This window comes from Berghia stephanieae, chromosome 1 (genome assembly GCF_034508935.2).
Source record: "Berghia stephanieae isolate SIO BIC M18660-M18661 chromosome 1, UCSD_Bste_1.3, whole genome shotgun sequence".
NCBI lineage: Eukaryota > Metazoa > Mollusca > Gastropoda > Nudibranchia > Aeolidiidae > Berghia > Berghia stephanieae.
Window position 1 is genome coordinate 65,840,620 of NC_088360.1, and position 12,814 is coordinate 65,853,433.

Consider the following 12,814-nt stretch of genomic DNA (forward strand, 5'->3'; position numbering starts at 1 on the left):
ATCTGGTGCCATTCACTCTGGCCCAACGTCATAAAAACGGGACCGTCACTAAATTTCACGAGACTATTGCACAGGTGTCAAAATATGACATAAGACATAGTGGTGATTTTGTGGTTTTGAGGGAAATGTTTGACAAGGCAAATTCAGCGGAAAATTTCTGAGAAATTCTCAAAATCACTGTTTATTTATCAAAAAAAACTTTTTTTAAGGAGGAATTGTGATGGGGATGGGCGGAGATAAACTACCATTTAGGTGCCCAAATATTCGACCGGCGGTGACAGCCCAAATTATTCACCCGGCGAAAAAGTTCCGGCTCAAATCTCGGTCGCGATTTTTTTCTTCTTCTTTAAAAAAAAATAATTTTTTTTTTTAATAGTGACGACGGACAAAAACCAGAGGTTCCGGATTAAAACCGGCTGGTGGTAAAAAAAACGGATTTCCGGCTAAAACCGGAAAAGTGGCATCCCTGTAATACCCTTAAAAGCTTAACTTAAAAATATAAATGAACAAGATACAAGCGTTATGTATAATACAATGCTTCCATTTTGAAGTTAAGTATTCAAATACAGATATTATTGCAACCAATTTAATCACAAGAGAAACATAAATTCCACTCCACCCTGACTGAGAGGAATCAATAACATTTAAGTGGCACATGGTGGACAATGCATTGCAAATAAATAACACATACATTGAGCCGTGGCACACGATGAAGAAAGATGTTTGTCTGGTTTTGGGGGTTCGACAGCACTTGGAACACTTTTAGGTCATTTCAGTGTTAGTGATAGGGAAGGAGACATGAGAAAAATTGTAGACCTGAAGTTAAAAGCCCCAAAGAAAAATACTAAGGGGACTGGTTTAAAAGGGAAAAGATTCCATTCTCTCAATGCACCCATTTTGGCATTACCCAAGTCCCACCCAGACACAAGCAAAGGATCCGCTTTTAAGGATGCACTCAAATGTTTACAAAGTACAATATATTGAAAACTAAAACTATAATAATAATAGTACATAACAGAGGGATGTACAAGGAAAAAAAATATCACCTCTGAAAAAAAGAAAAAAGAAAAGAAGACCCAAAATTAAATAAAACACAGTGTGCAAAGCTCGTATGTAGACTTCCGAGGTTTGTTCCGCCGACCATCGATATACTCAAATATAAGTCTGAAACATTTTGAATCAAGAGATTTTGTACCACCAGCTCCTTAATATTTTGAAATAAAGCTTCTCCATCCATTGATGAATTAGCAATATCTAATTCAAATGGATGAATAGAATTTCTGATAACAATCAACGATATTTAAAACGAATGTACATTGCCTTTACCATTTGAAACAAATTGTTATTTATTATTCACCCACAAAAAAAACAAAAACAAAAGCAAACTGTCCATTAGTTACTAAATTACAAGGTTTTTGTTTGTTTGTTTTTAAGGATCTTACGGCATTTGCAACACATTAAGGTCATATCAGCGCCAGTAAAAATGAAGAAAAAGTAAAAAGTTCTAGAACTACAATTAAACCACCCAAGAAAAAGAAAGACAAAGGGGAATTTGTTCAAATAGAAAACAGATGTAGATTCCAAGAGCAAACTATTAAAGTACTTAGTTTGAGATCACCTAAAAGTCTCATCCATACACAAACACAGGTCCCCACTAAGAGGAACACTCAAATGTTTACAAATCATACATAATACTTAAACAAAACATATTACAGTGCATAAGAGAGATGTTTTACAAGGAAAAAAATATCATCTCCCAAAACTAACCATACATTCGACTGTTTCCCTCTCAGGGTATCTGACAAGGACCAGGACAAAACCAAGAAATCTCATTCCAAGACAAAGACATAAAGCATATTGGAAAACAGATACAGAGGGATAGAAGACACAGTAAGTGCCTCCTTGCCCACTATGGGAGGTCAGGAACCCCACCCAGAAATTACAAGGTTTCATTCACAACGTAAAACTTACAGAGGCAAATCCATAACATACCCTGGTTAGAGATAAAACATAATATGAAGCCAAAAGATGGAAATCTTAGCAAGCAACAACCGAAGAATAAACAAGAATTCACCGGTAACGATACATTAAGGTAGATTTGGTAACTACATGAGGAACATCCCTTCATCTCTTTCTAATTTTCTCAATTACCTGTATGAATTATAGAAAAGTCTTGTTGTTGAGTCCCACAAATGTGAAAATTAGACAGACTTTTTGACCTGTGGTAATAACTTATTTAATAAAGCATATTGTATTACAATGTAGTAAATGGTTTTATGACAATTAACCAAATTATCATCATAATTGTAGTCCTTAGCCTGAGTTAGCTGTCCTTTGGCACTACAGCCACCAATCTTATACCACAAAAGTGACTGTCACTGTTTCATACAAATCTTTTCAGATTTTTATCTTGTACCCATAATGTATCAAAAAACCCATAAGGATATTCAAAAGCAATAACTATGAAAAGGGGATGAGAACAATGTTCATTATTTCGAAATCGCAAAGGAATGTAAACTTTTATTCAATATCACATATTGAGACAAAGTCGGTTGGACCTATCATTAATCAATGGAAACATTGTTCAAGCAGCTGAAAAAGGGTTTGTGAAAATTTTAAAATAGAAACATGAATACAAACAAAGGCATGGATTTTCAATTTTCGAGAATTCTGCTCTTCCTTAAACTAAAACTAACACACAAAACACGTGGTATAAATACTAACAAAATTGATATATTTTTTGCGCCATTCCAGTAATATTCATACAATTTTAATCTTCACAACTATAGCACCTATGATGAGTATGGTATTTTAAAATAAATTTAATAACTGTGCAACTGACTTTGGATAAGCTAATACATTGTCCAAACTTTGATTTTATCTGACAAAAGTAATTCAACAGACTCTTATTGGGAGGTAACAAAAGGAAAGAGATAGAAAAATCAATCAAATTTAAATGAATGCCATCTTTTCCAATGCTAATATATCTGGATATCATTGTTTCATGGGGAAAATGGTCTGCAGGAGATTATCATCCGATGACATACTTCCAATTACCATATCAATATTAATATTACGCTTCAGTGACATCTTTTAATTATTATTATCAAGAATAGCAAGCATAAATATTCTACAACATAGTTTTCGCCTTTAAATCATCAAATGATAAAGTCATATGCAGATGAAAACAAAAATACCTTTGAAATGAAAGATACATGGTTTTGGGCTCCATGAGAGGATAAATTAAAAATCAGTCACTTCATTTAAAAATAAATAAAATGTGTTTGTTGTGAAATCATGTAGTGGACAAAAGCTAAATTTCTGAATGAAAATTGATAAATATCTTTAAATTATTAACCGAAAAAATAAAAATGCGTGCAACATTTTAAAATCATCTCCCAAAGGATGGATGTATGCATATCTATCAAATGATGGTTAACACAAACAAGTGGCACAAATCAACTGTGTTATCCAAATCCAATTATGGACGTCTTTTACTCTTGACACCTGGAAATAGAAACATTTACAATTTATTCAGAGATATGACTCAAATTTTCACAACTCACTCAGGTGTAAAAGAAACACCTGGTCAGTAACAGGGAGTAATTATTACACAATGCAGACTGAATGACTTACCTTACATGTTCGTGTTGCTGTTTGCTTGTATACACCTGTAATATGTTTTAACCAAATATAGCTTTCATATTTTTTTCTTTTAATTCTCTAAAAGAGTAAACACAATACTGTGTAACTGTTTCAACCGTTAAAGGATGACTACATAGACGTAATGTATTAATTACTATGAAATACTATGAAGACAGCCTGAAATATGTCGGCCGTTTGAGACAATTCTTTGCCCTGACCAAGGAACTGCTGGGACAAAAGACGCAAGCAGTTCTCCCATCGTTAATCGATTGTGCAGATCTACCAACTCGCTTTGGTCAATATTTTAAAGAAAAAACTGACACCATCAGGAAAGAACTCTCATCTGAATCGATCTAAACAACATTTGAAAAGTTTCACAGTGATTCATTAACAAATTTTTCAAAGATCACTGAAGCTGACTTACATGACTGCATTATGCTGTCTCCAATTAAAAGTTGTGATTTAGACCCCCTAAATACTGCCATGCTTAAAAAAATGGATTGATGTAATTTTAACACCATTTACATGTATTGTTAATAATTCGTTGCAGTCAGGTGCTGTACCCAGACATTTACAAAGTTGCTCATGTCAAACCCCTTTTGAAAAAAGCTGATATAGATAGAGAGAACTTAAAAAAACTATCATCCTGTCTCTAATCTTCCTTTTCTCACTAAAACCTTGGAAAGCTTGTTTTGAAACAATTACTATCTCATCTTAAAAATAACTGTCATGAAGAAAAATTTCAGTTGGCTTTTATAGGCAACATCATTTGACGGAAACCGCATTTGTTAGGGTTGTTAATGATCTTCTCTCTGCTATAGACAATGGTTCATGTTCTTTGCTGAATTTGCTTGACCTGGCTTTTGATACTATCAATCACAATTTTCTCCTCAAACATCTTGAAATTACTTATGGCACATCTGGTGCAGCTGATGACACGCAACTGTACTGCGTCTCCAATATGAGAAATTTACAAGAAGTATCAGCCATTAGAAAGAATTGTATTCAAGTGTTAAGAAATGGATGAACGAGAACAGACTGAAACTGAATGATGATAAGACGGAGGTGCTGTATTTGAGGAACAGGAAGTGGAAAAGTAAAACAGATTTGAAGCTGAGGGGTGCTTCCATTCAAATTGATGACAAAGTGGAAAACCTTGGCACATTCTTAGACTCTGGACTGTCGATGGAGCTTCAGGTTAATAATTTGGTTAGATCTTTCTTTTTCCAACTTAAAAAGATTGCTTCCATTAGATGGTTCATATCTGAAGAAGTGACCAACACCTGGTTGTGTCACTCGTACTACTGAAATTGGATCATTCCGTCTACTTTAATGCTTTAGATTTCTCTATCTAATTTGTTCCATATTTTTGTGGCCGGACAGAGTAAGATTTTTAAGCTAGAGAAAGTTAATATATGGGAACATTAATCAGTCGCTCATTTTGGGATCAGACTGGTCTAATATGGTACACAATTCAAGAAGCCCTGAGAGATAAGATGGTGCTACATCATTTAGGCATTGGAACACCATTGTGGCAATTTTGAACTCCACCCTCTCTTTAATACGACAATGGAGAGACCTGATGTGCTCTGTAGGTTTAGAGAGGGTCACTCATCTAGATACCTTACTGGAACTTAAATCAGTTATAGTGATGCGATTTCAAAATTAAAACATTTAACATGAATCAAGGATGGATACTTTCTAACTTGGATTATATTATTCAAAATGAAAGTACATCATAAATTTATGTATCTTTACTTTTACCCTTAGAAAATATTAATATTACATAAATCATGATATAACACAACTAACTTGCCGCAATTTCAACATAGAATTTTGCCGTTTATACAAATATTTTGGTAATAATTAGCTAACAAAAGGCAAGGCATATTTTGGTTGTAAAAACATTTTCAAGACTGAGACAAACAATTTAAACTTTGACAACCGGATTCAAATGCATTGACGAAAAAGCTTTGTTCTACCATATGCTTACCTTATTTGTATTTGTAGTTAATGGTGATTATTTTCAGAGCTGCTTCATCAGCGCATCTAGTTCTTGCTCAAATTCATCCGGACCTTCAGAATGAACAAGGTCTAAAATCAATTGTCTTTTTCACAAGACATTTTAAGTTTAGATTATTTTAACACCATTATCCTGTTTAAAGTAAGTCTTCAAAAAGGATAACATAAGGCAGAAAGTTGAAATGGTAGGAATTGATTCATTGTCTTTAAGTTGTAAATAAGTGACAAATTGTTTTTAATTCCATTTTATGAAAATGCAGGCTTTAAGGTGATATCTCTAAATAAATTGAGAGTAGATTCCAAGAGCAACTTATCAGTGTACTCAGTTTGAGATCACCAAAGGCCTCATCAAGACATAGGCACAGGATCCCACTTCTAAGAGGAATTCATTCAAATCTTTACAAACCATTAAAATAAATTCAAAACAAACAGAACATAACACAGAGGCGATTTACAAGGGAAAAAATATCAAGCTAAGATTTAAATATGCTATGGCAGCTGTTGTGATGTTAAAACTATAAATATTTTACTCATCTTATTTTCTATCATTATTTGAACTTTTCATAAGGTTCCCAAGTTGAAGTCCTGCTTATTATTATGATCAAAATGCCATGAGAATATGGCAAAACAAATGTGAATAAGACCTATATGTTTCAACATATTTTTTTGAACATTTTTATCTTAAAACAGCTTACCTGAGACTTCATCACACTCTGAAGTGGATACGACATCCAGAGATGTGAGAGCACTAGCCAGTTCTTGAGTTAGACCGTTCATGGACAGGGTAGTGAAGAAATCTGGTTGATTCTCTTCACCTCTGGTTTGATTTGATGAAGAGCCCATGGTCGATCCATCCTTCTCAAGTGCTGTCCAAGGTTCCTCTTCTAAACTTAACTCAACACCATCCAACTCCACACCACTAGTGGTGGAATGATCATTTTTGTCCAAAAACAATGTCTTGGTTTCTTCATCCAGATTTGAAAAATTATCTTGAGTGGTTGTAGTTAATGATATCTCAGGGAATGATATTCTCTTGTCATTGCTTATATAAACTTCCTCTTTTTCATTATTATGAGGACTAAAAGTTGGCATAGCTGTTTCTTTAACAAAGGAAGTTTTTAATGCTGAAGATTGACTACTACTAAGAGCAGAAAGATTTCTTAGTGACGTATGTAACTCATTCTTATCAGATTTATCATTAATGTCAACAAGTGTTGCCACTGATTGAATGCTTTCTAAAATTTCAATCTCGTCATTACGATTAGAATCAAAATCATTGTCATCATCATTAAAATCCTCTTTGGTCCCCTCAACACATTCTCCACCTTGACTTGATTTTACCTGAAATTCTGAACAATCAGAGGACTCAGGAATGTCTAAATTAGCACCTTTAGAGTCTTCTATATATACTGCATTACTATTACTATGAACTTTTTCACTTAAAATGACATCACTAGCCAGATCAACATTTTCATCTAACTGATCTACTTCAGCAATTTTAATTGTTTCAAGTCCAGTCCCTTCAACAGAATTATTAATTGCAGGTGGTGAAATTGTACATTGAACCACATAGGAATTATTAGATTTTACATGCTTATCACAGTTATCATTAGGTCCTATATCTGATTCTGACGTCACAGTTTCTTCACTTCTAGACTCAGCAGTAGATGAAAGACTGTCTTTGCAGGGTAAATCTGGCTCATCTGAAGACACAATGTGTTTTACAGTTTCATCAGCCCGATCTTGAAATAGACTTGCTGGACTTAAAACAACAGAAGATGATGTTGATTCAGTAGAGGTCAGAGACGTGTCAGTTGTATTTGAACAATCTGGAGATAAGACAGGCGATGCAGAAGGGTGGTGAAGGTTTTTTTTCCCTGGAACCAAACTAATTAACGAGACATTTAGAGGATCATATTCACATAATTCCTCGCCTGAAGGAGAAGAGCACACATCCTCACTGACACGACTGACAGAGAAAATCTTACGGGCTAGTTGCTTAGGATAGTATTGAGGACTGAGTAACATTTCTGCTGGAGGCGTGTTAGCTGACAAGCGATTTTTCTCAGGCATCATAAGCGGTAAATGTGGACGTTGAGGAGTTGCAAAAGATGGATTCTGGGGAGACTGAAAGACTTGAGATGAGTCAGATGGGGTTCTAGGAGAGTCAAGTGACTCTTGTGGTTGAAGGCCCATTCGAGCAAAAAGCACGCTAGGCCTTTGATGAGCAGGCATATGCTCTTCTTCTTCACTAAATGTTTTGCTTGGTAAGGGTATCGAGCTTTCAGTTTTGACCTGAGGTGCCAGAGATAATGTTTCAACATTAACAATATATTCAGAGCTGCTTGCTTGAGTTTCCTGGCTCATTTCATCACTATCAGCCTCGATGATAGTGAAAGACTCTGTGTTAGATACAATTTGATCCAGTGGAGTTGATCCTCCATTATCCTTTTCTGTTTTTTCCTTTTCTCTTACAGCCTCTGCTTCAATGGCAAGTTTCTCTAGTCGAGCTCTCTCAGCTTCTTCTCTTTCCATGACTAGCTGAACATTACGTTCTTGGAAAGTCAAAATGTCTCGTAGAAGACGTATCTGCACCTCTGCATACTCTTTCATTCCCTGGCAAGACAAAACGTAAATATTAATGACAAAAAATAATAAATAATCATCACACAATTCAACCTTAGGATATATAATAGAAAAAAACTACTATGGAGGTTGAAATATAATTGAAAATCAGTTTTTAACATAAATATACGTGAAAAGCACAGCTTACTCATAAGGCTTTTATAATCTTATCCCTAATTCCAAATACCAAAGTTTTACTCTTTCCTATGATCTTTTTTTTTTAATGAAAATTTTTTTTTTTTTTAAATGAAATACAACCTCACGAAAAAATGATTTAGTACATTTTATGATTGACTTATCAATCATCCATCCTATCATTTCTGGAAAACTAGTGGATGTATTATTTGATAATTCATAATGTGCCTAAGTAAATGCCTACGGTCCTCCAGCAGGACTTTTTTCACTAACCGATTCTTTCTTGGTTTCTTTGTCTAAATCAATCCTCGTGACAGAATTGTTGACTCTCATAGCGTGTGAGAGCGCCATGAGCCCACCTGTCTTGATATCATTGTCACGCAAATCAATGCGGAGCAATATAGTACTGTCAGCAATATATTCAGCCAAGGCCACAGCACCTGTGTAAATGGTTAAGTGACAAATGACAGACATGGTAGAAGTTTATATAACAGTTAATAATATACAAAATATTTCTCGCAGTCCCTCTCTTAAAAAAAAAAAAAACAACCTAAAATTTGATCAGTGATGATAATAGCAATTTGTCAAAAAGAAGGAAAATTTCACGGTCTATCGATCAAACACAAGCTAAATGTAAAAATAACAGGAACATAGTTTTGCATTATGTAATATATAACTACTAGTGTGAATCCAATCTTATCATTAGACATAAATTTACTTTTTGTAAACATTTAATGAATTGTTCTTTCCATAACATTTTAAAGGCCTACAATATTATTCAAATCGTTCAAGGCATCCAGTAATTATGATAAACTTTTGACAAAAAGTATTTGTTTTATTTTGATTTTTAATTTATAAAGCATGCTACATTATCCTTGTTACTGAAACCTAGAGGTTATGCAGCTGATAAATACAACCCAAGAATTTCTCAAATTTCAAGCCATAGTCCAAAGGTAAAAAAAAAAAGAGGAAACTAAGCCAATCAACATTGACTTTATTGTAATAGTTTAATGGATGGTAGAGAGAGAGAGAGAGAGAGAGAGAGAGAGAGAGAGAGAGAGAGAGAGAGAGAGAGAGAGAGAGAGAGAGAGAGGAGAGAGGAGAGAGAGAGAGAGAGAGAGAGAGAGAGAGAGAGAGAGAGAGAGAGAGAGAGAGAATAAAAAGGCAATAGAAACAACATAGAAAAAAAAATTGATCCATTTGTCCCTCCTCTTCCCCTTCAACTGTCACCAAATTTCACGAGATTGAGTGCAGGTGTCAAAATAGTACTTAAGACATAATGGTGGTTTTGTGGTTTTGAGGAAAACGTTTGACCTGGCAAATTCAGCTGAAGATTTCTGAGAAATTCCCAAAATCCTGGAATTCAGTGGAGGATTATCATCACTGACAACTGGGAAGAAATGCGGGACACTTGGCAGTCCTGGTACTACTACTAGTAGTAGTAGTAGTAGTAGTAGTAGTAGTAGTGGCAGTGATGATGTGGTAGTGGTGGTTGAAGTCGTAGTGGTAGTGATGATGATGATATGATAATGTGGTGGTGGTTGTGATTGTAGTAATAGCGGTGGTAGTGATGATAATGTGGTTGTGGATGTTGTAGTAGATGTGGTAGTGACAAGGGTGAAGGTGATGGTGGTTGTAGTAGTAGTGGTAGCGATGATGATGTGGTATGGGTGGATGTTGGTAGTGATGATGAAGAGGTAATAGCGGTTGCAGTAGTAGTAGTGGTAATGATGTTGACGTGGTGGTGGTGGTTGTAGTAGTAAATAGTGTAATGATGATAAAGTAGTGGTGATTGTAGTAGTTGTGGTTGTGGTTTTTAGTACTTGTGATGGTGTTGATGTCATGGTGGTGGTGGTTGTGACAAGTTGTAGTAGTAGTGGTAATGATGTTGATGTGGTGGTGGTGGTACCAGTAGTAGTTATTGTAATGATGATAAGGCAGTGGTGGTTGTTATTTTAAGTGCTTGTGGTGGTCTTGATGTCATAGTGGTGGTGGTTGTAGCAAGTTGTGCTAGTGCTGATGAAGTAGTGGCGGTGATTCTGATAGTAGTAATGATGATGTATGCTAGTGAATACAAAATTATCTGGTTTAAAGAGAAATTAAACTAAATGAGCATTTCAAATTAGGATAAGGCTCAGTGGACTCGCTGTCTTTGTTTATTATGCATTTGTATCTTACCAAGTATTGCAATCGTCATAATAAATGATTTTTTAAATTCCAAGTCACATCATCATTGTATTACTGCACAAGTATAGCAGGTCTTTATCATGACTTGTATTACTTATTTGTAGTGAGTTAAAGCTCAATAATGTTATTTTCCGGCTACTTCTTTTGCACCACTTTGTATTCTTGTACACTCGCCTAAATAAATTCAATTCCCTGAGGCAATGAGACAACGTTGTTTCTATTTTAGCTTGTTTGTTTTGGCACACAAGCTCTTCCTTCATTTGTGAACACATCACAGTGTAATTTCGAAAGTAGTTAACTTATTTTAAAAAAATATTTTAACATGTTATGTCAAAATTCATTTGAACTTTGACCAAAAAATCCAGAATAAATCACACCACTGTGAGCACAAGACGGTTTATTCCATAACACATTAATTACTAATCCAATTTGAAAAAAAAATTAAAATGGAAAATGGACAGGTACAATGTGAATGCAGCCTTTCAGCATAATTACAGCACTAGTGTCTAGTTATAAATGACAGATTAAAAACAAAATTATGATAAAGACAGCTCTATATCAAATGCCAATTGGTTACAAAAATGACAGTTAATCACAGCCTTTATCTGTTATATGTCCATTCCTTAAAGTTATATTTCCCTACTCATTTTAAAGAAATATTGAGAAACTGGTGTCACAAGCAAATACCTTTATCCTACAATTCATCGGCATATATGTTCATCAAGAAAGAAGAAAATAGGTAAAGACATATCTTGTAATTCTTAAATTTCACAAACACAGTACAAGACTTTTTCAACTATAAAAACAACTGAATTAAGACATCAATATATAATATGAATTGCTGAATTAATCCATGAAACATTGGGACACTTGAAAGGGAAAGCTACTTTGTGAGCCTAATATCAGAACCAGCTTCCTCTCAATTGACAGTGAGGTAAGAAGGAAACCCTGACCTGACACCATATTTGTTTACATTTGACTATGTCTAAACTGGACCTTCACCACTAATGTAATGATCTCGGGTAGCCCTATTCGTCCTTAAGGTCGAATAGCTTCAACCGTGGTTGCCGTACGTACGGACAAATCGTGTTGCTTGCACTATTCGTCCTTCACACTAAAGCTGGGCAATATTCCGTTTTTGCTTTTACTGAGCTGGATTCGAATCCACATAATTACATGATATATCCGTATCGTCTTAAATGTTTCACAAACCCCACCTCCTCTGTTTGTGAGTCAAGTAATCAGTTATGTGTGTTTTTTTTTGAGGTGTGTGTGTGTGTGTGTGTGTGTGTGTGTGTGTGTGTGTTAATTTCGTGGGGTTTTTTTGTTTGTTTTTTTCTTCTGGGATATGATTTTTATTCCAGAATGGTGATTGATTTCTTATAAGGAACAATTGTCGTGTTCTCCTATTGGTAAGTATCCAATTCAAATACCTGCTCGAGAGTTTGGGTTGGCTAGGCACAGAGGAAGATTCGGCAGGTTTTCTTTGTTTTGGTTTCTTTTTTTTTGTTTTTTTTTTTGGAGGGGGGGGGGGGGGGGGGTTGTTGTTTTGTTTTGTTTGCTGTTGTTTTTTTTTTTTTTTTTGGGGGGGGGGGGGGTTATTGTTCTTTTTTATTTGTTTTCTCTTGTTGGTATTTTCCCTGCTTTTGTTTGATTTGTGTGTGTGTGTGTGTGTGTGTGTGTGTGTCTATTGTGTGTCTACGTGTGTTTTGCCTTTTTTACATTTTTTTTTTCAATCTATAATAGTGGGTAAGCACTCAGTAACTATTTGTTTTAAATGACTAGTATTCAATTTGTCAAAATATTATATTAGTCATAATAGTATAAGCAGCGCAAGAAAAAAAAAAAAAACACCAAATTTCTGTATCTGTTAAGAAGCAGTTTTATAAAAAAATGTTATAATCTTGATAATTCAGTGAGTGCCATCAATAATAGCTTGAATTTAGCCAAAATTTTTGAACGATGTCGATACCTGTCCTTTAACTTCAGAAAATTTTGTTATAAGTTGTACAGTCTTGAGTAGACTAGCTGTATGACATAATGATAGATTTAATTCATGGCGAATTCAATGCGTTTTCAAATTGGCAGTAAACGAGGTAATTGTATAGACGGGATGGAATTTGGCGGCTTTAAAACACGCAAATTAATTCCAAAGCCGAAAGCACAACCCCTGCATTTAAACTTATCTCCATAGACGATG

At 34.8% G+C, this 12,814-nt stretch overlaps 1 protein-coding gene across 1 annotated transcript in view; it reads right to left on the reverse strand.

Annotated features, from left to right (window-relative positions):
• Positions 1 to 1,319: 1,319 nt before the first annotated feature.
• Positions 1,320 to 12,814, reverse strand: part of LOC144979678 (uncharacterized) — a 40,134-nt gene continuing 28,639 nt past the window's right edge. Inside the window, exons 10-13 of the mRNA XM_078926580.1 lie at positions 8,701 to 8,867; positions 6,363 to 8,283; positions 5,639 to 5,721; positions 1,320 to 3,507 (exon numbers count right to left, since the gene is read on the reverse strand). Of these exons, the coding sequence (XP_078782706.1) occupies positions 5,672 to 5,721; positions 6,363 to 8,283; positions 8,701 to 8,867 (2,138 nt within the window). The 3' untranslated portion in view covers positions 1,320 to 3,507; positions 5,639 to 5,671. The remainder of the gene's footprint in view (positions 3,508 to 5,638; positions 5,722 to 6,362; positions 8,284 to 8,700; positions 8,868 to 12,814) is intronic.